The 27,325-nt window shown below is 37.4% G+C and overlaps 2 protein-coding genes across 12 annotated transcripts in view; one reads left to right on the top strand and one right to left on the bottom strand.

The window, feature by feature from the left end:
* The window catches only part of LOC105831039 (NAD kinase), a 33,138-nt gene extending 21,319 nt beyond the window's left edge, over nucleotides 1–11,819 (top strand). For 8 of the 9 annotated variants that reach the window (XM_012670871.3, XM_012670869.3, XM_012670872.3 and 5 more), the window contains 7 exons: nucleotides 119–202; nucleotides 3,158–3,287; nucleotides 5,581–5,706; nucleotides 6,007–6,178; nucleotides 6,260–6,612; nucleotides 7,920–8,002; nucleotides 9,622–10,523. In XM_012670871.3, coding sequence (XP_012526325.1) covers nucleotides 119–202; nucleotides 3,158–3,287; nucleotides 5,581–5,706; nucleotides 6,007–6,178; nucleotides 6,260–6,612; nucleotides 7,920–8,002; nucleotides 9,622–9,814 — 1,141 coding nt within the window. In that variant the 3' untranslated portion in view covers nucleotides 9,815–10,523. Of the gene's footprint in view, nucleotides 1–118; nucleotides 203–3,157; nucleotides 3,288–5,580; nucleotides 5,707–6,006; nucleotides 6,179–6,259; nucleotides 6,613–7,919; nucleotides 8,003–9,621; nucleotides 10,524–11,335 lie in introns of those variants that run through there. The other variant, XM_028193141.2, reaches the window with a different exon arrangement.
* Nucleotides 11,820–12,247: 428 nt separating this feature from the next.
* Nucleotides 12,248–22,321, bottom strand: LOC105831038 (stress response protein NST1). 3 transcript variants are annotated; one of them, XM_036291972.1, is made up of 6 exons: nucleotides 19,907–22,321; nucleotides 19,604–19,630; nucleotides 14,437–14,576; nucleotides 14,077–14,325; nucleotides 13,766–14,002; nucleotides 12,248–13,326 (listed from the first exon to the last, which is right to left on the bottom strand). In XM_036291972.1, the coding sequence occupies exons 1-6, from the start codon at nucleotides 21,451–21,453 to the stop codon at nucleotides 13,229–13,231; spliced, it is 2,298 nt and encodes a 765-aa protein (XP_036147865.1). In that variant the 5' UTR covers nucleotides 21,454–22,321; the 3' UTR covers nucleotides 12,248–13,228. The 3 variants fall into 3 exon arrangements, with proteins under 3 accessions (XP_036147865.1, XP_036147867.1, XP_036147866.1); XM_036291974.1 differs by having other exon boundaries at nucleotides 13,770–14,002; XM_036291973.1 differs by lacking the exon at nucleotides 19,604–19,630.
* Between the last annotated feature and the right edge of the window lie 5,004 nt (nucleotides 22,322–27,325).

Here is a 27,325-nt window from a genome sequence, read left to right as displayed (position 1 = left end):
GAATATACTCGATGTTGAATATATTTTTTTTATTTCCGTTCGATGAAGCTAGCAAGATTATTTGGCGTATCTGATGATTCTTTTTATGCTCAACACTTGCTTTCTTTTTATTTTACAGGAGAACAAGAAGTTTAAACGCACCCAGTCCCGTTCAACACTTCGGGCGATGTGGGCGTATCATGAAAAATTCTGCGATGGTTATGTAAGTAATTTGTATAATATTTTGTTGGAAACGTTGAAAAAAGCATAATTATTTATATAGAATATTTATATTCTCCTTTAATTGAATACTTTATTATTATCCACGTCGACGACCATGATTTTCTGTGAAAGAATTTGATTATATCCTCGTTCTATATTATCATTGCTAAATTACAAGAGAATTTTATGATTATGTTAATATTAAAATGTACAATATATTCATAAATCGATATTATCATATAATTCTGGACTAAAAATAATTATATCTTCAGAAGAAACGGAAGAAAAATAGAAACGTGAAAAAAAAGTTCTACGTGCGTAACGTTTCGTTTGTTTGATGATATACACTTTCTTTGGTAGGAAAAGCTTAACGATCCTCTTCATTAGCAAACAATCATATTGAGATGGTAATCACGACGTTTATGTAATAAATGTCGAATACACTAGAAACGATCGACGAAACTCATTTGCGTTTTTTTTTTGCAAGGAAAGATGACTAAGCATAACACTAAATACCCAACGTTTTAAACTGTAGTATGTTAAATTAAAAATTATTTTACCCCTTTCTCCCTTTTTCTATCTTTAATAAAATAAAATATTTACTTATGGATTAACTTTACACGGAGAGAATTTTCTCTTAAATTTGTCCTCAAAATCATTGGTAATGTAGGATAAAGTGATCTCGAGAAATTTTACTATACTTTTTAGTAAAAGTATGGTAAAGCTTACTATATCTTTAGTAAAATTTACTAAAAGTATAATAAATTTTACTAAAGATATAGTAAGCTTTACCATACTTTTACTAAAAAGTATAGTAAAATTTTTCGAGGCCACACATTATTCTACAATTACCAGATTTTTAGGGTATAACAGTTAATTGCAGTGTCATGATGTATTTCATTTTTACATTATTTTACGACTACAGTACTGACTTAAATTAACGTCCGTCTTTTGCATACAGCTGTATAAGACGCTGTATATACTAAACTGGTGACTGCGCATTTACACCTTTATTGACTAATTTATTCCGTGCAATGAATATCTATATATGCACCAAAAAATTTCTTGAGATCATTAATAGTAGACGCTTCATCATGAATATGTAATCCTTTTTCAACTCGAAAAAAACATGTTTGTATATACAATAAATCAGACGCCGGCGACGTGATTTCCCGCGTGTGCATACGATGCGTACGACGCGTGCGCGGCGTGTCCGTTTAAATGCCTACTTCTTAGTTGAGTGGTCAGTAAGCGCGCGTTCCTCAACCAGTGTCGCATCATGGTTGGAGCTTCGAGGTAGGCACGAAACTTTTCAGATGTCCAGACAGTAATTGACCGTTTGTACTTCTTGTGTCACAGACAAGATGATACTCCCTGATGTAGTTCGATTGACAGTTGCGAAAGATCATTTGCCATTATTTCGGTGATGAGTTGGCTGGTGAACGTGAACTGAAGTTTTTATAAAGAGGAGGAAGTTTTATATAGAAATTATTGGTGCTAAAAGTGTGTCTAATATGTCTCCGAATTATTCTGAAATTTTTCTTAATATAGTAAACTCGATGTAAGTTCTTAATTTTTTTTATAATTTATCTTTCTCCGTTTCTTTCTCTCTCTCTCTCTCTCTCTCTCTCTCTCTTTTCTTTCTTTTTTCTTCTAGATGACATTTAAGAGTATTATTCGAAACTTTATTTTGATGAAGTACTGGCAGTCGAGTTATAAGTTATCAATTCTGACATAAATATTCTACGATTATCTAACGAATATTTAGAATTTCAATAACGTATTAATATAAACAGTGACCGACTTGTGGTTGCAATTTTACTAACACGTATAACATTTGTGGAAAATAATAGTTTTAAAAGACTCGAATCGGTGCACGAAACAAAAAACAAATGCGTGTTGATTCAATTGACAGGAAAGAAGAACGGAAATTATTGACATTTAGTTTTATTATAGTTGCATGATACTCGTAATAAAGTCATTGCTGCATTATACTTGACATAGTTAAGCAAATTATTACAGATTTAGTTAAGTTTTATATAACAGGTGATCTTTAACCGGTTGTCATATAAAAAATACGATGGCCACGACTATTAATAATATTTTATATTTTTTAGTGTATTTTAAATGTCACTTGAAATTTCCAAATTTGTGTCCGGCTGATCCTTTCAGATAAATGTTTAGAAAAGAAATATTGCTCAAATTTTTGTTGTATTATTTTTTTCTTTTAAATTCTTACAGCGAATTTGATTGGACTGTACTAGTGCGCACTAAGGCTGTTGTACACTGATCTAATCTAAAAGTGTAAAAATAAAAGACACAAATCTCCCAAGTGATAAAATACACATTTTACCAAACAACATAATAAAGTATATTATATACTTCGCGATTTAACTCGGTTACATATGCATCAAATACATATCTATTCTCGTTGTTTAGTACAAATTTTACACATTTTTTTTGTTCTATTTTTTTTTTAATGCAAAAGTATACAACTGAATTTGCAATAAAATTTTGGTATGTTATAATAATGCATGTATACATAATCGTAAGCATCAGTAAAAGAAATTGTCACCGAGGTCGATGCTTTATTTATATTTCATTGATCGTCACCTTTGTCTCTTTGCTTCAATTATTTCTTGACGTTCATGCAGGATGAAACAATGGCTCTCACGAATAATTAGATGCAGTTTGTAGAATCGACAGGTATATAAATGCAGTAGATCATGTGGAAACGCATACCCAAGATTCGTGTTTCCATATTTGCATAAAGTATACTTCACGGCCTTACTTTAACCCACGACCTTAGCCTCCGATAAGTTTGTTTTTATACAATACTACTTTATGAAACATTACTCTGATACAAAGGAACAAGCGAGAACGGCAATTCAGCTGATAATTACATATTCAAATAGAGAATGCAACGATCGTAATAGTTTCTCCTTGGCCATTTCAGGACGATTCAGGACCCGGCCTCCCAGAGGTTGACGTGGTACAAACCACCGCTCTCTGTCCTGGTCATCAAAAAGGTCCGCGACTCGTCAGTCTTACCACCGTTTGTTCAGTTGGTCACATGGCTGATAGAGGTAAATGTTAATGAGATTATTATTTAAAATCAAAAGATTACAGTATATCTCGAAAGCTTGATTAGTGGGTCTATAAACTGATGTCAGCATCTCACAAATAAAGTATTGTAAAAAATATTATTTACTAAATACTTATACACTAAATTTACTTGCATGAAAAAGCTGTCTTAATATTTAAGCAAAGTTGTATCCAATTCATAAAGCGTGTCTACATTAGGGATATAAGAAATATTATTTATAATTGATACTGTATATATTGTACATATGTATATGTAGGTTTACATTACTGTATGTAATATTTTTCGATAATTTGCAATAATTAATGTGATAGTAATTAGTGAAGAGCCACGAATAACCATGTGTTCGTGGCAAAGGCAGGTGTTTGCATGTGTTCACGATTATTAGACGCTACGAGAAAGACGCATAACATAATTACGTGCTTATTAACAACGGTGAACGTGCATAAGGTAATCATACCTCACCGCGAGTAACGCATTTGTCCGTGAATTGAACGCGGATATGTGTTTGTTTATTAATCTTTATATCGTCAATTTCTCATTAACTGTCGCGAAAATCATGTAATAAAATTTTCTACTCGGTTTAGTCCGTTCTACTTGCAACCATGAATAACTATTAGCTATCCTATATATATAGATATATATTCTTTTCAATCCAAAGTAATACATGTTTAATATATATTTCTAAACAGTTCCCACATACAAGACTCAATGCTCTAAAAGACGTCAAAAAGATTTCTTTTTGCCACCTCTTTAACATGCGTCTGGATTACAGAACATTAGATACATCTGGAAAACATGTGTAAAAAGAATATATGTGAACCTATGAACAACAATACATATTATTTGAGATATCCATTCTGAATGCATTGTTAGGATAACATTTTTTTATATAAAAGGAATTATCTTTCATCTTGCAATAAATCATGTTCGATGGAAATTCGTTTATCAGAATAGCTGCATAATTACGTGCCGCATATATTGAATATATGCCGCATTTATTGAAAACTTAATTTATCAGTTTTATTTATTATGTTTAATGTAAATAAACTATATTAACTTGATATTTTATCTACTATGAAAAAAAACAATTTAGAAATGAATACAAAATGAATACAAGTTATAAAATTAAATTGTGTTGATTAAAGAAAAATTTCTTTAATTACGAAAACTGTTACTATCAAGCATTAAAAAAAAAAGCTTCATATGATTAGACTCGTGCTTAAATGCAATACAAGACTCTTATATAACATTACTTATAATCTTGATGAATGAAATAATATATGCGTGTTTACAAATATTCATATTTTATGTATGTATAAGTTTAGCAGCTTATTTTAAAATTATATTACATCTGTATTTTAACAATGTTTCTGAAACATCGTAATATCCAAAATTACAATATTGTATATAGTATAGAATGTTTGCTTGTATGATTCAAGAGTGAGATGTTCAAATGCTTCTCTCTGTAACTTGAATCTGTTTACCACTATTCTGACACTTTTATGTTTCCGACAAAAAACTTTGTAAATCTGTAAATTTTAATGACAGTTTGATATTGCTAAAGTATAAAAATTCTTAAAATTAATATGAGATATTAAGATAATAGGTAATAGATAAAAATATGTTTTACCGAGAGAAACACTTCTGCAACATTTATGATGTTTATTTTCAGATAGTGTATCCAACATCGGGACACAATAACTCTCTGCTTTTAGTAGCCATTACTCATTACAAAAATACTTTGTCTGATCACGTTACTCTTTCATGATTTTTAATCTGGGAAATAATCTTCGCGATTAAATATTGCAGTAACTAGATAAACAACGATTTCAATCATCTATGTTGTATGATATTTTGTTTAAACACACACACACACACACACACACACACATCTGAAAGCTATACTTACAATATAAAAGTTCCATTTTATTGATTTATTTTACTGTATTTTATTCTCAGGCACAAAAATAGATCGATCTTAAAATTTGTTATGATTTTACGTTTACCACTGATTGTTTGATATTGATCACTTATCGCTTCGAATTCTGATGTATCTCACAAAACAGATTGCAACTTTATTATTTTTATGAATTTGATCTTAAAAATATTAGGAACATATATTTTTAAAGCGTTATATTTTTTATTTATGCAAAAAATTAGTTTTTTCTTTACCTGTTACACTAGAATGTCCCGATTTGGAACATGCCTGCTATCTAAGTTGTTGTTTCACGACATTTTAAAAAGAATCTTATAATTTTGTTTCCATAACACAGGAAAAGCGAATGGTTGTCTTTGTGGAGGCGTCTGTCCTGGAAGATCCAGCTCTCGCCAGAGATCCTAGGTTTCAAAGTGTTCGAGACAGGTTACAAACCTTCAGGGATGGCACAGATGATTTACAGGTAATATTTTTTGTTTATTTTGAAATATTTTACGAAACTTCTAAGCTCTACAATGTTTATTACAATTTTTTTGTTTCTTGAAAAAATTTATTTCATAAATTTTTTCGTAAAGTTTATTTATACCTACATTATGTTATATCTATACTACTTATATTATATCCAACATAATTATTTATCAAACAACAAACAATATTGTATATGTGATGTGTATGAACAAATTAATAAAATTTTATCAATTTTTAATCGTTTTTCACTTTTCTTTTTACTTTAAATTGAGTGAATTATTTTCGATTTTTTCAGGATAAAATTGATTTTATCGTTTGCTTGGGAGGCGACGGCACACTTCTTTATGCCAGTCTGTTGTTCCAGCAATCAGTGCCGCCTGTAATGGCATTTCACCTTGGTTCCTTAGGATTTCTCACACCGTTTGAATTTGACAATTTTCAGGAACAAGTGACTAATGTTCTCGAAGGTTAGTTATTGATCATTTATTTTATGCCTTTCTTTTTCTTAATCTCATCAAATTTATATTACATGTTTCTTCTTGCCCCAGGTAATGCAGCTTTAACTTTAAGGAGTCGTCTGAGATGCCTCATTACGCGCAAGAATGACGACAATCGGCCGGTTCAGCCACCGACGAATCTCTTAGTACTGAATGAAGTTGTAGTGGATCGAGGGCCATCGCCTTATCTTTCAAATATCGACCTATTCATTGATGGCAAGCACGTGACGAGCGTTCAGGGTGACGGTTTGATTGTAAGCACGCCGACTGGATCGACTGCTTATGCTGTCGCTGCTGGAGCCAGCATGATTCATCCTTCAGTTCCTGCCATCATGATCACACCGATCTGCCCTCACTCTCTGTCCTTCAGGCCGATCGTCGTACCTGCCGGAGTCGAGCTCAAGGTAGTTCTTTAAACGCGCTAATGGTTCACCGCCAACATTTGTAATAGCAAATTAAAAATCTCTAAATTAGATTGAAAAAAGCACCTTTTGGCTCATAAAGTTAGAAACCAATTTTATCAGCGTCTTTAAAATTGAATTAGCACAGTGTTTTCACTTAAGTCGATAAAAAATCTTTCTTTTGTGCTGAGATTTATGGCTTGTGTCATTGTCCCATAGAAGGAAAATTAGCTTCAGTAATTATCATCCACATTCCCAGACAATCAGCTACCTTAAATAAATACTCACACATTTCTAAACTGTCTGAACTTATTGGAAATAATTCACTTCATTTTATAAAACAATGTGTGAATAATTGTTTTCGCAGCGAGGTTTATCTTGCAAATTTTTCGCAAATTTTTTAATTATTTGAAACGTATTAATTTATTTCCATTTAAAAGACAATTGGAACTTAAATAAAGTAGTCGATGTTGATTTCTGGCAAAAAACCAGTATGATTTGTCTTTGAAATTTTCGAGCTATTAAATCTGATTCTGGCCTATAAAAATTTTTTTTGTCAGGAAAGTATTAAAATTATCATATAAAGTTGTTAAACATCTAGCATCATAAATTATTATTGTTGATGTTTACTTTAGGAACGTATTAATTTGTGTTGTCCTGCTTGTAAAAAACATAATACTTTTATCTTTAATCGTTATTTCACTTGATAGAAAAATAAAATTATTAATTTTTAAAAACATACATTATCAATGAGATCTATTTAAATCTTGACTACATTTGATAGTATTGTTGTTCATTATATCTTTAGCAACTTTCTTTCAGAGTATTTTTTTTTTTTTTATTGTAATATTTTATTATCGAAAATGATAACATTTGTACAAAAATATTTTTAATTACTAATATCCGTTTTGACCGAATAAAATCTTCATTTATTTCATTTGTATTGTTTGCACATCGATCGATTTTATGTGATAATTTTAATACTTTTCCAATAAATTAAAGTTGTTTATAGGTCAAAATTAGAGAGAGAGATTTGACAGTTCAAAAAAAAAAAAAATTTGTTTTAATATACCGTTTTACTTGTCACTTCAGAGATCAAAATCGACTCATTTTACATATATTATCCATTAAAATAAAAAAATATTTCTTCTTTACATCATCCTATAATGTTGGAATTTACAAAAAAATTTATCGAGAAACACGAACTTTGGAAAAAGGTTCGAGAAATTAATGCGTCATTTCGAGGCGAATAAGTCGCGGCGGTACTACCGTAATCATCAGCAATTAACATGGTCGTCTTTCCATTATAGATCTCAGTTTCACCCGACAGCAGAAATACCTCGTGGGTGTCCTTTGACGGCAGAAATAGGCAGGAGCTTTACCACGGCGACAGGTAAAACTGATGCTTGGCAGCTCCGTCTAATTGTTTGCTTTTTCTACAATTATTATAGACAATGAGCAGTAGCAATGTCCGCAATGCGTCTCTTTCGATGATAGCATTCAAGAAAAGGTGCATGTTGGTGATATGCTTGTCCTGCTTTCCTGCAAATTATTGTCTTTTTCTTTGTATCTTTGCTTTATTATATTAAAAACGACATATTTTTTTAGTCGTTCTTTTTTCAAAATTATATTTATAAATTCTGTATATTACTGCGCATAATTATTTTTTATTCCAAGTTTATTTTATTTCGTACATTATCGGATTTTTTCTTTTTTTCTTTTTTTCTTTTTGTACAGAGTTATATGGTACATTTTAAGATTACATCTACATGGATTATGTTATGTTTGCACGAATCTTTTTATAGATAATACAAGCAAATTATTACATATTGAATAATACACAATATAAAAAAAGGTAATTAAACTCAACAATAATAGTCTAGCTTGTTGAAATACAATAATTAAGTTTATTAAAACATAAAAAAAACGGAAAATAAAAATGTTGTAGCTTAAAATTTTTTTCTAGAATGGGGGAGAACCCCAATTGCCTACAAATAATATTGCTTACAAATCAATTGCCTTTTGCAGACAAATAGAAAATTAAGAGACGACATACGTATATACAAACGTATGCCGCCTCTTAATTTTTTATTTGTACGCAAAAGGGCTTGTAGGCAAAAAGTTTTGTGCTCAAAAAGTGCGTTAGCAAGTGGTCTGTTAACAATCGCTGTTGGCAATTAATTTATAGGCAGTTACCCTCCCAGAATGAGTATATTAATTTTAATACAATGTGTCTAGTGAATTAAGTTTTAAAGTAATTAACATTATTAATTTGGCTTTAGTATTATTAATAAAATTTAAAATACATAATGTTAAAAATAAATAGTTTTTACTTTGATGAAATTTGAATCAATAATTTATAGATTATTCTATTTTATGTTTACATAGATGATAAGTGAGACATATTTACGTAGTTTACATATACGCATGATATACATTATTTTTATTTTACGCATTCAACCTTGATTTTATATTTGTGCACAATACAATTTATTATCTTTGTTTCGATAAAACCTATTTTAAAACTATTTATTTGTTACTTATTTAATCTTCGCTTAGCTTTAATATTCTTTTTTATTGCTCATATTTTACATTAGAATATCTATTTGAAGACGTTGGCTGTGCTGTGCAGGGTAACAATAGTTTATATTTTATTACTTATATTTGCGATAAACTGTTTATCTCTAGACATTGAATTAAAGATTTTCACTAAAGATTTTTATAAAGAGATCACTGCAAATAAATATTCTTTGCTATAAGAATATATTATTTTGACTATATGTGTATATATATATATATATATATATATATAAACTATTTTCTTAAAGACATACTTTTTTGCAAATAACCATAAATGATTAAGACACAAATTTAAATATTTAATAATTTTAATTTAAATAAATTTTGTTTGTATGAATTTGTTGTGTTGCAAAATAAACTTTTAATCATATTAGGCTTGTTTAATTTCCTTAAATTATGTAATTAAAAAGAACACTGCATTGTTTTTTTCAGTCTGAAGGTAACCACTTCCATATACCCGGTGCCTAGCATTTGCGCAGCCGATCAAATCACCGACTGGTTCGACTCCTTGGCCGAATGCCTTCACTGGAACGTGAGGAAGCGGCAGAAGCATCTGGATGAGTTAAGTGACCTCGCGCATTCATCCAGCAACGATACTCTAGACTCCCTCGACCGAGATAGCTAGATCAAGAGAAATGCTCACTTATAGACTGTGTAACTTAAAGACAATATTTGACCAAAATGTAATTTGACTGAGAAACCGACGAACCAAAACTAAAATCAATCGCCCGGCTTTTCTAAATCTCGCCTTCATCAATGTGAAAAACTTTTCTAACGGAATCTTGTTGAATATAATGAATAAAAAATCGGTTAAAAAACTGATTGTTAGGAAAGATGCGCTCTATGAGATCGTCCTTTAGGATACATCTGTGTGTACGGCTAAAGATAAATTTAGATTACAAGCTTAATTTAGATTACAAAAGTAAAACTTGGATTACGATTGTATAAAAATTTTCCTAGTAATAAAATGCATTTATCTTCGGAGAGAATATTGCATTGAAAGCAAAATATTTAATTTGTCATAAAGAAGTGATGTACTATTAATAATCTAAACGTGCGCGCATACAACACATTTATTGATAGTCTTGGTCTGTAAAATGACCTACGATTTACTTGAATACATAAGAATTGTTTTATATTTTATCGATATCGCGCTTCTTACAGATATTTTTATTTCTTAATATTCCTTAGTTGTTTGATTCAAATATGGCATAATTATTCTTGCTTTTTTACCGATTATAACTGCATTTGATCTGATGTATAAATCATATTTGTTGTAAATATTGAATTTTCTTATAAAACAGAATACTTTAATAAAATATGTTTTGTATAAATGTATTATATTTTTTCTCCAATAACTCCGAAATCATAAATTTATTATAGAAAAATTAAAAAAGGAAGGAATTATACAGTTAAAAAAATATCAAAATAAAATTAGCCATTTTCTGTAGATTTTTGAACATTTAATACAAATTATATTTCCAAATTACTTCATCACGTCAATTTGGAAAAATTTGCAGTTTAGGTTGCAAAAGCGCTATTTTCACATTTTTTATAATATTTATTTAAAAAATGGGCACTATTAAATTCGTTAGTAATTATTACTTACTTTGAACATTAAAAGCACTAGTAATAGTGCTTTTAATATACATTTTTATAAGGGTTATAATGTGACGTGCTGGAGAAGTTTTGTATAAAATTCCTAATTTTTTAACTATAATCAAAAGTAAGTACATATATTATTAGGATTTAATCTTTAAGATAATTCTGGTATTTACGTTACGCAAGCATTTGCATTGCAAACAGAATAAAAGGAGTAAAGATAACTTGCTCACAACCACTCTGTTTTATATCCTTTATATTATATAAGTATTGTATTATATTTTAAGTCTTTACTGTTAAAATTAATGAAACTATTACGAGTTAAATCAATTTCTCAATGCGATCATATATTACAACCCAAGTAAAATGTGATTACAGAGTGTAAAAGACTTAATGGTTATTTCACAACGCATAAATGTAGAGAGACAGTAAAGAAATATAGTAAAATACAAGTGCTTTTATATTCTTCACTTAGCTTGATATCTTGTATATTCCACTTATTTGAAATATCTGACATTTTTAACGCGCAGAATTTATGTTGCAGGGCAAATGGCTTGTGATTGGGAAACAACACTTGGGCAACTTGCACCAAGCACACAAAGTGCATGTAATTTTTTAAATATTGTATTATTGTTTGATATATGCCTCTTTGCACTATTTTATCGACAAATCGTATTTCTTGTATCATGTCTTTTGTCTCTTTCGAAATTTATATTCTTTGTATTTCGTCAATTTCGATAAAACAAAAGACAAAAAAAGCAAAAAAAAATAGAAAACGGAAAGCATATTGTTTTCCGCTTTCTATTAGATTAATCTTTATACATTTCGTAAACATAATTTATAAGTTATTACTCCTGTTTTCATCTTATTTATAAACATTATTTGTAAATTATCTACGCCTATAAATAATCATACATCTTACACAGTGGTCATATATATATATCTCTATAAGATAAGTATATAGCAAAATGTAAAGATTTTTAAAGCTTTTTATCAAATATAAAACAATAAATATTGCATGTTTCTAATTTTTGTATAATAATAAATCAAAATAATAGTATCAAGTTTTTGGCTAAATTAATTTTTGTTAGGTGTAACAAATATTGAAGTTACTCTCAAAATAATTTTTTATGTCGGCTATAATTAATAAAATATTCATAGGTTAAAACTTCTAACAACAAATTTAATTTTGATTGCAATAAAATTTCTCCGGTACGTCACATATCATAGTCATATGGTAAAATACGTAAAAATAATCTATTTTCTGCAATTTTAACTGCAAATTTCTCAAAATTATGACCTAATAGAGCAATCTGGAAACTAAATTCGCGCGTATTCAGCATCTAAAAATTTATAAAAAATGACTAGTCTCATTTTGAAGTATTAAAACAGTCTTCTTTTATTGAATTGTGGTACTATTTATCAAACCCTATTATATTTAAGCAGAACAACTCTATATCTTACTACAAATGAATTTATTTATTTGCAACATGACATGGAAATATACATTATATACACCGCAGAAGACATTAAGCATTACACTTCTTTTGTCACATATTTTGTAAGTATCGTAAAACGTCGTTGCAATATTTCAAACATAAGAAAGACTTACTTTCCTAGAAATTTGCAACATTTTCGCAGAGAGAAACTCTCTACGGATTTACCTAACTAAAGAGTCGGAGAAAAGATTCCTTAATTAATCTAGCTATATTTAATATAAATAGATATATAAACCTAAACTTTTATTTGGCTATATCAGTCATGAGCATGTTGACACGGTGGCGAATGCAAAGTCATTGATATGCTACTTTACACTTAATTGCATATGTACATTATAATACGATAAAAGATAGTTTACTTCGAGATACAAGAATTATTAGCTCTTATATATATATATCTATATATATATATGTATATATCTTACTATATATTTAAATAATTCTTTAAGTTAATAATAAACAGTCTATATAAAAAATTCTTACAAAACCATATCAATATTTTACAATTAAACTATTATTATAAATTTAAAGCCAATAACCTGCATTGTTGTTCAAATAAATTTTGATGGAAAAAGATGATTAAAGTAAAAAACTGCATTTCCTCTGTGACAAAAATACTTAAAACGGAATACTTAACTTGGCAGCTCCGTTTATATATTTATGTTTGCCAGTCGTATTATTTAATCATAAAATTTTTTGATATGGAATTTCTTAATTTCTAAAGTTTAAAATTCAGTATTTAGGATTCGTTCTTATATCGTATTTCTGTGTAGATATTTCTCTGTACGACTCTCTGAATTTATACAATAAGAGTGCACACGTTTCTTTACGTGTTAATGGCAAGTATTTCTAAATAATGGTGATAACAATATAGTTTAAGTCAAATTTTCTTATTTCGAAATAAATTCTTTCGCTTCCTGGTCACAAGAATTTGACCATCAATACCTACAATTTACATATGTGACTTTTTCGTCGTTTACGACGCGAATGTAACGAGGACAGGCTCCGTAGAAAATTGCAGGTGTGAATCGCTGAGCTGTAAAAGACAAAGACAAGGAAATTTTAAGACAGGAATTCAAAACTATCGAGATTAAAAAATGGATTAATGAAAAACGCACACAATTTATAATTTTTAAAAAAATTAATTTTTACGGCTTAAAAACTGATTTTCCATTTCCCTGGATTAAATTACTAGGTCGTTAAAATTACTAAGTCCTGAATAATTTAAATATATTTAGAATCGATCAGCAAAATAATTAAAAAATCTCTACTTCGGTATTCAAATAGATATCAACAATTTAAGCTTGCGTATAGATGCTTTGCATTTTAATTTCTATGTGCAAAACACGTCATATTATTAACACACTTTTGTTCCAAGTGTTACTACACGCGTTGTTTAGTCTCATGCAGAAATGTGCCAAGGCTCAATCCAAGACTTTCAAACGGCAGTTAGTATTGTTAGAGCACACACTCACATGCCTTCTCTTCCGAATCGTGGTCACCGCAGGACGGTTGTTGGATGTACAGAGCCGGTTTTAACGGCCGACCGTCCAGGTCCTCGATCTGAATCACCAAACCGTGATTGTTACCGTTGCCATGTGGATTTCGCGAATTCAGTCGCCAGAATCTCAGGCCGTGCCTGACGTCCAGCGCCAGGGGAGCGCCTTTGGCCGTCAGAGGCGTCACGACGGAGTCCATCAGTCGTTTCTTTGCTGAAGTAATCGCAATTCTCTCTAAATATTCTTTCGTAAATTCAGTAAACGCCGATAAACGATTAAACACTTACATCGATGCTTCTTGAGCGATTTGGTGTAGTAGTAAACGGATATCCTGATCTTCTTCTCATCGTCCTCATTGTCCTCGAAAGAGATTGGAGATCGGAAATCGGAAGTCGTGACGTTTTTCTGCGGCAGCTTGAAAATTCGCAATCTCGCAACGACAATATAATCGTCGGAAGTAAGATTCAATTGAAAGTGCATGTTCATCGAAAACGGATCCATCCACGCCTCAGAATCCGTGTTACGAGGTATCTGACCTATACAACACAAATCGCGCATTCTGTCCAATAAACAATATCCTCGAAGGCTGTTATCTTTCCATTCTTTTTAATAACATAAAGAAATAAACAGACTATGAAATTACTCACAAGTGGGCGAATACATGGCAAGTTTCCTGGGTTGAACCTGATTGGTGTCGATGGTGCTAAAGTTGAACGGAGGTCTCTCGGTTCTCCCAGTTTGCACGAGAACCTTCCTCTTAATATCTTCGAGCACCCTCTCGGCCTGACTGCACAGACAGATCAAAGTTTATTAGGCTAGACGCCTAGATGAAACGGTGACGATATCATACCAAGCCTTTAAAGTCTTTAATGAGCAATGATATGAAGGCACACTAATTTTAAAGCTTTAGCGCATTAGTAGAGTGACTTTGAATCTGTGTTATTCTTACGAGATATTGTTTTAAAAGGAGAATAAAAAATGTGGGACTTTTAATCGAAGTTTTAATCATTTAAAAGTTCTAGACGATCGTTCCTCTCTATAAAAGTTACAAATCAAGAAATAAACATTAAAGCTATTACTTTCAAAAGAGAATAACTCGCTTAGTCTAAAAAATATATGTTTCCGAGCTCTCAAAAATATTTGAATAACGAGAATACATTTAAAAAGATGCCTCAACTATTTCGAATATAAAATTATAAACGTTTTTGAACATATTTTGGAGTTTTCTAATAATTCTGAGTTTGTGGAATTTTCGTATATCTAGGATCTCGCAATCCAGAAAAGTTCATTTCGCTTCATGAACCTAGTGCGGTGGCGCGTCTGTCGGCACGAGAATTTTCACCTCCAGGTTCCCGGCGGACTCTTCCGGGTGCCGACACGGGCCAATGGACGATGGTCAGTGACCTACAGAGGCACGGTACGGCTCGGAGGCATTTATTACACGTTGCAGACAGCGGCTAGACAGTCGGCGGATACACCGGCACCCCAATCACCTCGACTTTCCGTCTGGTCTCGGCGGAACCTTAATTTCTTAAGGCCGCGTCTCGAATCTTAAGTTCATTCCCAGGATGTCTCGACCAGGCTCATTTGCATCGCCCCTGCCTCGGCCTATAGAAACCTTTTTTCTTCGGCGCTGGACAACATCGGTTGTTCGCGTTCGCGTGACTCGAATTTCATTCTTTTCCGTTCGATGCGACGTAGCCACGATGTGACCCGTTGTATCCGGTCGCATCCCCTTCCCCTCCCTCCCTTCCCCGTTGCTATTCGGTGCCGCTGCAGTTTTCAGATTTCGTGTTCGCGACAGTAAAATTGCGGCCTCGTGATTTTCGCCGTCGATATACCGGGATACGAGAATTGCGTTTATTTGCACGCCAGGGCCCGACGGCCACCGAGACTTTCATCGCAGACGGACGATTGTGTCGGTGTTTCGAAAGATGACGGACGAGACACACACCGCGGGATTGCATAATAAATTTTTGAGTCATTAAGCGACGACTGGTGGAATACAGGAAAAAAAGAACGGTGATGGGACGACGAAAGAAGAAGAAGAAGAAGAAGAAGAAGAAGAAGGATGAGCGTCATTTCTCTACGTCATCGACAAGGACTGCCGTGTTCGAGACGCCCACTCGGAAGGTTTCAGTGCAGCTTCCACGTCAACGACCTCATTGTCTATGTGAATACCAGAAAATTTTCCTTGATAACGAAAAAGAGAAAAAAAAGGGGAGAAGAAAACAGAAAGGGGCGGAGAAGGAGAGGAAGGATGCTGAGAGGGGGGGAGAAAATAACGATAATGAAGGAAACGAACACACTTGAAAAACAAGGGGGAGAGAGGATGGGATGGCAAAAATTTTCTCCCCGATTCTGAAATTCTGCAGAACCGTCTCAAAGCCGTTTCCTCCCAACTTCTCCGAAAGGGAAAGATAAATGATCTCCCGTGAAAGATTCGAATGTCGCCGCATCTTTGAAGAAGAGCCCGTGAATAACAAGCCACAAGGCGAAATCCATTTTTTATCCCGGTCTTGTCGAATTACCTAGAAAATAGATCCTGTTTTCTTCGCGACAGACAGCGGGAAGAAGTTACGGCGGTTTCTTCTCCGAAATCTCGGCGTCGGCGGCGGCAGAGGCGACGGCTACGGCGACGGCGGCCGAGCCCCTCGTCGCGTTCGATTCTAGGCATGCTCGTTAATCTACTAGCTGCGGCCAAGTCACGCGTTTCGCGCCGGCTCGTTGCGTACGTGCCACGTCTGTCCGCCGTCTGGGAAAGGGAAGGACCTGGAGAGTCTGGAGGCCGTTGCATCATGAGAACCGGCGCGGCGCGCGCGCGGCGGATTCTCCTCGCTCTTTCGCCTCGTGGCCGGGGCCCGGGTGTCCGCGATAATGAAATTCACTGGAGCACAGCCGGGAATCGCCGTGTCGTTGCCATTAGCGTTGGAGATTAGACAGAGGGAAAAACCGGGGAAAGAGGGAAAGAAAGAAAGAAAGGACAGACAGACGGACAAAGAGCCCAGTGAGAAATAGTACATCGAATCGACATCGATTCAACATCGAAATCATTATTTCGATGTCGATTCGACGTCGAATTGATGTCGAATTCATTACCGTTTCTCGCTGGGAGAGGGAGAAAGAAAACTATCGGGTCGCGTCGGTGAAAATTTTAATGTTTCGGCCCCCGGAACATTAGTTGCAGCTCAAGAGAAAGAGGAAAACGAACGACTACGGGGGGGAGGGGGAGGGGGAGGGGGGAGGGAGGGGGCAGAGAGAAAAAAGAAACGGCGGGGAAGAATAGCGAAGAACGGTTCCTCGCGACGCGATAGGCCGACGATGCGTAACCGGCGCGGCGGCGGCCTGATTGGGCCGTCCGTAAAAATGCACATTGCACCGTCTGGCGGTGCGACGGCGGCGGCGGCGGAATGCAGGGCGAGAGGTAGTGAGGAGCGAATCGGGAGGTACCCGAGGGGGATCACCGGCGAAAACTTCCTCCTCTCTCTCCGTCGCGCGCCCGTCGCTCCGTCTCCGTCGACATAGGAAGAGAGACGCATAGACAAGGTCAACGCATTAAATTGAAATGTGTTACGTAACCTCGTAAGAGAGTTCTCTAACTGCAGCCCGACTAGACACCCGGCGATTACGGGGGTGCTCAACTCGGCTCGTCGTCGATTCCTCGCGCGCGCTCCACGCGAGTTCTGCGGCGAGTAAGCGACGTATTCGTTACGTCGCGTGGTATCGCCGCTCCCGCCGCCGCGCGAAACAGTTCCGTCCAGACGTGACATCCTTCCCCTCTCCCTCCCTCCCTCCCCCGTATCGCTAATACCGCCGTTTCAACCAAACGCTTCGTTTTTTTGCGCGCGCTGAATTAGAAGAGAAATGAAGACGATTGAAACGGCAAAAAGACTCGCCGTTTAAAGAGACGGGAAGAAATATCGTAGAGATGGAAAAGTGATAAGTCCCCATTGAAATCTCTCCTCTTAGCCCGAGATTAATTCGCGCGTCCTCCCCCTCCCCCCCCCTCCTCCCCCCGGGAGGACGAATTCGCAGGGTGAATTGAAACGAGGCGGATGAATTGGAAATGAAGACGCGCCGTGTGAAAGCTTCGAGGATAATAGCCCGACGCGGCGGCGGCGGCGGCGGATCCTCGATGCAGCCGGCCGATGCGCGCTGCACGGCCGTGCCGAGCGATGCACGAATGCATCGGCGAGCAACGGCAACGCGCGCGGCGCTCTCGGGAGGACTCTCGAGACGCTGGGCTACGCCAGTGCCGGGGCACGAATGCATTTACGCGTCTAGACTTAATAAAATAAAAGAAACGCCCGCGCGCGCACACCCGCACGAGCTGCAGCGAGTGGGGCTGCGAGCTGTGCGCGCACACACGGTGCCGCGCGGCACGGGGGGGTAACGGGGGAGGGCGATTTAAAAACACACAGCTAGAGAGACCGCAGCAGCGGAATTTCCACCGCGTTATCCTTCCTGGCTGAGAAACACTATCCTAAACCTGTCCCTCGCGAGGGAACTTTATTGCGCCTTCGGATACTCGCGTCTTCACGAGAAACAATCCTATTTTGCCTATGCGAAAAATCCCAATGGGTCCGGCGTATATTTATTTTTGTCGAATTCGACTCTACGATGCCGTAATATTCGGTTCCTCTTTTCTTTTTTTTTTCCTCTAGAGATTAAAATTAAAATTTTGTTCCCTATAATTACGACCACGCAAGAAATATCGGCAGCTAAGAGTCAGCTATGATCGAAGGCTCGTATCAGTCGTATGTTTTCGCGACCCCTACGGTCTCTTATTATTGTTAGTGATTTTTCTGCGGCCGGTTTGCGCCCGATAGCAGATACGCGATAAAATCAAATAAATAACAATCGCACGAAGAGAGAATTATCGCTTGACGTACGGGCATCGCAAGTGCGTAAATTTCCATGCTTCGCGAGTATAAGCTTTTCCTTTGCTCCCGGCGCGCGATACTTTTATCGGTTCATCGAGATATTTTTACGTGACGAGGGCAACGTTTCGCTGAGAGCGCCGGTTCCCGCCGTCGACCGACGTCGGCGAATTTGCCTCTCCGTGCATTACGCGTCGAATCCTTTAATTTCCAAGCTTGCGCATGCCACGCGTGCGAATGAAATTACGCCGCGTGAAAAACGATTAATCGGCATTCGTCTTGCAGCGGGTTTACATTTAAATTCTTGGGAGGATTTGTTTATCGCAATACGTCCAATCGCGCGCGTAATATCGTTCTAAACTTGGAAGAGCTTAATTGCAAAATTGCGAAGATAGTTACAGCATAATATGTTTGTTGTACATCAGTAGTAAATATGGACGTGATGTTATGTGTGACGAGTGTGATTAAAGATCACGATATTTTTTTTTTTTTTTGCAATCTTGTAAATAATGCACACAACACGAGACTTTCGCGCAACTTCCTCTTAGCGCCTCGTCCAACTCTCACAGTGCACAATGAAAATTCATCTAAATGTGAAAGAGAAAATTACGTAGATTTTAAGTAGGTGGTAATATCACATTGCTCGCGATGTACGTGCGCGAATGTTATTTATTTATTTATTTGCGTCAAAGGGAGAAGGAGCGGAGAGGGATGGGGAGAAAGCGAGGGGAGAGAAAATATTACCTCTCGGTCATCATGCGATTACACATCAATCTCGCTATGGAAGCATTCGCGATGCAACACGTTTCATGCAAAACGCGCGAGGGCTAAGTGGTTCGATCAAAAGTGCACTTTAAAATAAAATAATCAAAAAAGTATACACGCGGCACACTAAATGCCTTACCAAGTACTAAAGGCCTCGAGGGAGGCTTACCTGTCGAAGCTTGAAGTTACGTTTTCTCTAAAAGACACCAGAGAAGCGTATTGTGAATATTAGATATGCGTACGCTGAGCGGGGATATGTGGCAAATGACATTTAAAATTATGACTCGATTCCGTAGATACGATTATTCAGCACGAGGAGAAGTGTAATTTTAAATAAAATGAAATCAGGATATATTACATACACATATACGTGTGCTTTTCTACTGAGATAATCGCCATTGACATCAATATTAAGCTATCTTTACCTTTCCCCATACAATAGAAAAAAAATTGTTATTTTATTTGCCCTTACCTCTGACGATGAGTGCGCAGGATATTTTGATAGGCGGTCAGATTGGCCTGCGACGCATTCTCAATGGAGATATTGGCATTGGCTACGAAGAGCTTCGTTGGATCCGGTGTATCGTTCTGATACTCCAGAGTATCGTTCTCATTTCCCTCGGGGATGAAACCTAGATTTTGCTCCTCGTACTCCGACGTCTCGCCCTCCTCGGCGTTGTCGTAGCCCAACGAGTCCGCGAACGCCGGTATCACCCTGTAAACGTCGTCCTCAACCCATTCTAAGCCCTCGTACTCGCTGATTCTTCTGCTGGTTGCATTGTCCGCTTCTTTGACAGGCAATTTATTTCCGTTCGGTGAATCGGCGAGATCTGTTGTGCTCGAAGTCACATTAGGTGTAGTCACACTTGTAATAATAGTGCTCGTGATAATAGGCTCCGGAAGCTCCGTCGTGCTGAAAGAAGGTTGATTCTTCAGGTAATCTGGCCTGACGCCTTTAAAATTCCTCAGCTGGTATACTATGGGAAGTGGAGTGTGCCCAGTAGCCGCAGAAGAAGCAGACGAAGAAGAAGAAGAAGTAGACAATGACGAAGCATGAAAGGAGTTTGCAACATTCCTCGCAGTCGTGTGTCTCAAGGTCGAAGGAATGCGATGTTTCAGACCCTTCGACAAAACAAGGGCGTCTCTGTCTACGAATTTCGATTTTTCATCAGATCCGGAGCTGGAATCGAACTCGGAGTCGTCGTAGGGGATCTTGAAGATCACGTGCGGCTCCATGGCTCGGTCGAAGCTCTGATGAATCTCCTGCGACGGGTTCTGCTCCTTGGAGTTCTTCGACTCGTCCTCGTAATCAAAACTCGCAGGTTCCGACCACGATTGCTGCTGCTGCTCAAGCTTGGAAGCCAAGTTTTCGTAATCCAGCACCGCCTGGCGATTATAAGCTTCATAATCGAAGTCCTTCTCGTAAGAGGCCTTTCCCTTGTATCGGTTCTTCCTCCTCTCGTTCCTCGACACATCCACGTCGGGGTCATTGCGAGGAGACGACTCAAGTTCCATAGAATCGTAATTCCAATGTTTTGTCTTGTCCCCATAAAGATTCTCATCGTAGTACTTTTTCCCGTCGGATTCCTCGACTTTTCGCAATTCTTCATCCCTTCGCTTATCAAGTTCCCGCTCGCGAATCGCCAGTACTTCTTCCGGCGTGTAATTCAAACTCTTCAACAGCAGCATCTCTGCCGTGCCGAGATCACCTGTGATTATCTTCAGAATTGCCTTCTCCAACATTTTCTCTAATCTCCGTTCACTGAAGTGAACTGATCCTTTATTATCTAAGCTCTTCTTTGAGTATTCTTCATTCTTCTTCATCGACTCTGACTGTATAACATCCGTAGTATCTTCGTTTTCAAAGTTGGATTTTTGCTCGACAAAATTTATGTGACTACTTTCTTTTCTGTGCTCCGGATAATATTCATGATGATGATGGTGGTGATGATGACGATGAGACCACGCATTGGTCGTGATGGATAACAATAAGAAAAGCACGAAGCATTTGATGCCCATTATCGCAGAGGATAAAAAAAAATTGACCGAGAAATTATATAATATAACGCACTTGAATTATATCCGACTAAAACGATTGAAGCACTCCAAAAAGAAAATTGGATAGTCTTGCAAGAAATGAAATAACTTGAAACTGCTCGACTACGTCTCTCCAGGAATAACTTTAAATCTGAGTGGATGATTCACTGAAAAAAAGTGTCAAGCCTCGAAAATTTCGTAAGTCGTTCGTGACGGCTGTAGCTTACAAATAATCTCCAAATTTTCGAAGGAAAATAATCGATAGGTTTTGCTTCTATGGGAATCTTTCGTCGATTTTCTCACTGCGAAATCCTCAAAACCCATTGAGAAACAAATTCGATATCGATTATATTAGTTCTCTATTTGCGATCTGTATATTCTCGCTCACCTCACAGAATCACAGAGGAGGATGACAACAAGAAACGCGATTGAGAGATCGTCTTAATCGCATGTGTTCTTCTGGCTCCCCGAAGGCTAACGTCGAAATTTTTCTTCTTGGCTCTTCGAGACGTCACCGTTGCGGACGGCTCCGTGCTATTCCGTCATCTAGCTGCCTGGCGCTTCTTCAAACGAGGGAACTCCCGCAGCGTGAAGTCTGACACATGAAGAAGAATAAGAAGAAGAAGAAGACGACGACGACACCGTTTCGTACGAAGGCGCGTTAGCGAAATGGACCGTGATTGGCCTGCCGCAGCCGCGGACTAAGTTCTAATCGCACGAGGAAGGCGCGAGGTGCGTAAGTAGGAAAGATTCGTAGTATGCGTGTGCACGCTCTGAGCAGTAAGTCTCAACTGAGCCGTGCTGGCCAGCTCACAGACATAATTCTGTCTACTCACTAATTCCGAGACAACCACGAAGCCGCGAGAGGAGACGCGCCGGTGTGTTACTACGATGACTCCTTTTTTCTTCCCTCTCCTCCCCCTCTATCCCTCTCTCTCTCTCTCTCTCTCTCTCTCTCTCTCTCTCTCTCTTCTCTCTCTCTCTCCTCTCTCTCTTTCTCCCTCTTGGTCTCTTTCTCTCTCTCCACCACCGTTGCCTCTCACGTCGGCTCCACTCTTTCTCCTCCACTCGTTCAAACCCGGGTAACCCCTTTTCCTCGCGCACCGAAATCCCGCGGAGGACAGCCTTTTCTCTCCTCGCGACGTTTTACCTCTTTCTTCTTCTGCCCCTTCTTCGCCACCCGTTTCCTCTTCTTTTTCGTACACTTTTTTGTAGTCTTCCACCTCGGCGCGAATCTGCCTCCCGTTGACGATTACTCGAGATCGTGCCGAATCGAATTGGTTCCTTGACCAAATTTCCGATTGTCCTGATCTTCTTTTCCTCCGTCACTTGTCTGCGATATCCGTACCGGTCGTTTCAAATTTTGCAAATCGTCCTGTGGCTCGTCGGCTTCGCTGCTACCTCGATCATGCAAACACTCATGTGGCACTCGGAAATCTGTATACTGTCATACATGCATATATATATATATATATATATATATATATATATATATATATATGTATGTATGTATGTATGTAGCTTCGTTGTAGGTGAATATTGTCAAATTTTTTCCTCCTTTCACCGCGACCACAAATAATGCTCTACGCGCGCGCGCCGGGCTTTCGCTTCCAAAAAATCGATCTCGATCTCCCACCGCGCGATAACTCGATCGAATCGTGGCCTCTTTTTAGCCAGGGCACCGTCGCCCTCATATATTTCGATTAGCGCGAAGAAAACGAAAAGAGAAAGAGACTCTCTCACTCCTTCTCTCTCTCTCTCTCTCCTCTTTGTCTGTTTCCACGAACTCTTGGTTACTCGGCAAGATAGAACTCTCTCTGATTGAACGACTTCAGGGAACGTTGCGACGAAATGCGAGAGAGGTGACGGAAAAAAAAAAGAAGATGTAGCAGGTATAACGATGTACGACGGAAGCATACGAGGCTTACGCACGAAAGAAATGTACAAGGAGGCTCGTCGTATTCGGATGCTTGTTTCAGGGGCAGCCACGTACGACTTTATAGGGTGCCTCCCTCTCCGCTGTCTAGACGAATCGAAAGATAGGATCTTTCATGAATCATAATGTATCGCTTTTAATAAGTGCAGCCTCCGCGTGCGTGCGTGAAAATACGATGCGTGGCAACGCACGCCGAAGGCAGAAGTCTAAAAAAGATGAAGGAAGGGAGAATAAAAAAAGGAGATAGAGGCGGCGACCGTGACATATTCAGTTTGCTTCCACGTGCGGAACTTTCGCAAACTTCGATTGTCCTTAATTGTGGTAATAACTCAAAGTTAATCGGCAATTTGACAAAGAATCAAATTGACGATAAAACGGTAAGAATCGTGATGTGATTTTAATGTCGACGCAGGTTTATGATTAGGTTTACGAAAGAAGAAAAAGCTATTAATATATCATGAAATTCACCGGAGGTGTATCTTTGATATATTGTAATGGTATCTAGGCGAAGACAATGTCCTTTGTAGTCTATTTTTACGAAGAAACCGATCATTATCACATTCGAAAACAGAAAATCTGAACCACATTAAAAAACAGCCACGTGTACAAATAGTTTTCGCTTCGTAGCTCTTTCTTTATTTCTTAAATAAAAGATAAAAATTTGCAAACTTTTATGACAACTTTATAAAATTTCATAATACGATGATGTATCCTGTGAAGTAGATTTCCATTCAGTTTCCTTGCACTTTTGGAAAATATGCCAATTATGTACGCACCTATCCAAAACAAAAAAGTTTTTGTTAAAGTTGTCTCTACTTGCTCTATCGACGGAGAGATGGAAGTCTGATTTATAAAGCCGTTAAAAGCATAAAATCACAAGTTTAATTATTATTCATACAATAACGGTTTGACGCACGCAAAATGTAAATTGCTGTCTCCCGTTTTCAACGTTTAAAAGATGCAAGACGCGCCGATTCACGTCTCCCGTCTTTAACGTATAAAAAAAAGAAGAAAAACACCGATTCTCTCACGTCTTTTACGTCAACACAATGTGTTAAGTCAAGATTATGTTAAATTAAAACTGTTAGATAATATTTCGATCATTTTCTCATACCATTCTTTTTATCCATATGTAGAAATAAATAAAGTCAATAACTATCGTTAGAATAATATTTCAAAAAATTTAACGTAATGCATCTTTAAAACGATTCATCGTGATGAGAGTAATAAAGAAAAACAAATTAAACGGTAGCCATAAACAAATCGATGAACCGAGACCGACGACATAACCACTTATTCACCCCTGTTCAAACCGGGCTAGTCGACATAGAAGCACGTGTGTCAAAGGAAGTGCATTACTCGGACACACACACACACACACACACACACACACACACACACACACACACACACACACACACATACACACACACACATACACACACGCACACGTTTCCCATACCTTACACTTAGGGCGGGTTTATCAATGCTCAGCTAAGTTAAATTTGACTAATAGTTAAATACTAACTGTAAGCTATGTGTTTATCAAAGCGGAATAACTAACAGTTACGCATAAACTGTTGGTTAAAGTGTTTGTTACAAACACTTTAACCAACAGTTTATGCGTAACTGTTAGTTATTCCGCTTTGATAAACACATAGCTTACAGTTAGTATTTAACTATTAGTCAAATTTAACTTAGCTGAGCATTGATAAACCCGCCCTTAATCTCGCATACGAAACGCAGTTAAATTATATATGTGTGTGCGCGTGTGACTTCTGCAGATTGAATCCTGTGCTTTCTAACGCGTCTTATAAACTTCAAATCACTTCTTTTCGTTCACATAAACTGCGACTGTCAAACGATTATTCTCGTTGAGAAATGTGATCAATTAATAATGCATGCGCAAATATAAAAATAAAATAAAATAAAATTGTATGGAATCAAAGGTTAAATTATAGATCAAATTATATCAGAGCAAATATAATTTGATCATTCTGATATAATTTAATTTATTTTGGTCGTTTTCCAGCTAGGACACCCTGGCTCTAAACAAACAATAATAATAAAAAAATACAATAATAATAATAAAAACAAACAAACAATAATACAAATAATAATAATATTGATGCTAATAGGGATCAAAAAAATATTGTTATTAAAATTGATATAAGAAATTATTACATTAGTATCACATGTTAAATATAAAATTTCTTTAAAAATGGGTAAAAACACTATTTTACACGCTTGTGTACAGCTTTTTACCGTGTCGAGCTGCAGTGTAACACTGTGTCACAGTTGGAACACTTTATGTTAGACACTGCGTTACACCGTGTCATCTGTGTACCTTGTTGGAAAAACAGCCTTTGACACGAAGTTTTTCCCCTGGTCGTTCTATTATTGCATTAAAGTATCTGTGTAAAATTTGCAGTTCTTTCATCGGTTTAAAAGTTATTGAATTTCTTGGTTTGCTCTTGTTTCTTACGCAAAATTGCGTTTTGCAGTACTTCTTTGCGCATTTGCAATAAGAAAGTACATCATGATAACAAATTTGTTAAACTAAAAGAAATCTTTTACACATATAAATACAATCAAGGATAAAGGTGCCCGAAACACTTTTTGACCATCCCATTTTGCTGAACTTCTTTTAATTCAAAAAATATAATATTTCACATTGCCTCAGTTTACTATTTCCTATAACTGGAACTAGAAACTAGAAACCACGAATCAGCGATCAAAATTAACCGACGGAACTAAACTAGCTATTTCTAGCTCTGGTCTCGGGAATGGAAAACAGTGAATTGGTGATAAAGCCCACCGTTAACTCCTCGCTCTTCCGTTCTCCCCCTTTAGAAAGAGACAAGAGGACGAGTTAAGCTAAGGTTAAAGTTACGCGATGTTGGTGGAACCGGCCCTCAGACTCGGAAGACACGTCTCGGGTACATAAAGTACCCACGTGCGATCACGCGCGGGCGTGCAGACACGCGGACTTAACTGCGTGCGACATGTCCGTCGCGTACGGTGGGGTTATAGGGTGAGACGAAGGAGAGACGACGCACGATGCAATTTGATCTCGCGTGCGAGAGAACGGCGACGGCGACGACGACGGCGGCGGCGGCGGCGGCGGCGGCGGTGGCGATGCAACGGCTCGCCTGACGTCACCACCGAATTCTCCGTTGCGTTGAATCGGACATGCGGACAGACAATCTGGCGTCTAGACGTACCAAAATAAATAATATGCGCGGGGCCACTCGCCAAGTGAAATTGTTGTTTCGCACACTCGTAATACCCGCCTGTCGTTCGTTCGTCGTTTGTCGTCCTTGTCGGTGGCGCGTTCCCTCCGCGTCCCGTTTGCCGCTCGGGGCCGGTCGGTCCACGGGGGATGGTTACGGTGAACGAGCGTCTCTCCGTCCGAATGAGAAAGAGAGAGAGAGAGAGAGAGAGAGCCCGTGCGCGCGCGATGCGTCACGCAATGCGTCGATCAGGAGAGCCGGGCAAAGAAATCCTCCCTCCTTCCGCCGTAAACTTATATTCGTGGCCTGGCATTGATTAATTCACGCGAATGAACAACGGAAATCCGTTGCTCGATCGTCACGCATCCATTATAACATCGATGGGTACCTTTATTCAAAAAAAAAAGCCAGAGCGAGGGAACGAAAAGAGAGGGGAACTGGACGGTGAGGGGAGGGAAAGGAAGAGATCGAGGACGAGGAGTGCATCGGTGGACGGTATAGGTTTTTCGCAATCACGATGGGACTCGATCATAACAACTCGGCATAATATGTGTCCGGACGACGTTTCTCGGAATTGTTTTCATAGCCCGAGGGGTAGAGGGGAGGATAACATGCGAGGTGGAGCGCGTCGGCGATGGTCGATGGCGACGCAGACAACATCGGGGCAGAAAAACCTCCGCGCGTA

The sequence above is a fragment of the Monomorium pharaonis genome, chromosome 9, assembly GCF_013373865.1.
Source record: "Monomorium pharaonis isolate MP-MQ-018 chromosome 9, ASM1337386v2, whole genome shotgun sequence".
Taxonomy (NCBI): domain Eukaryota; kingdom Metazoa; phylum Arthropoda; class Insecta; order Hymenoptera; family Formicidae; genus Monomorium; species Monomorium pharaonis.
Note: the sequence above shows the minus strand (reverse complement) of the source record. Positions and strands in the feature narration are given on the sequence as shown.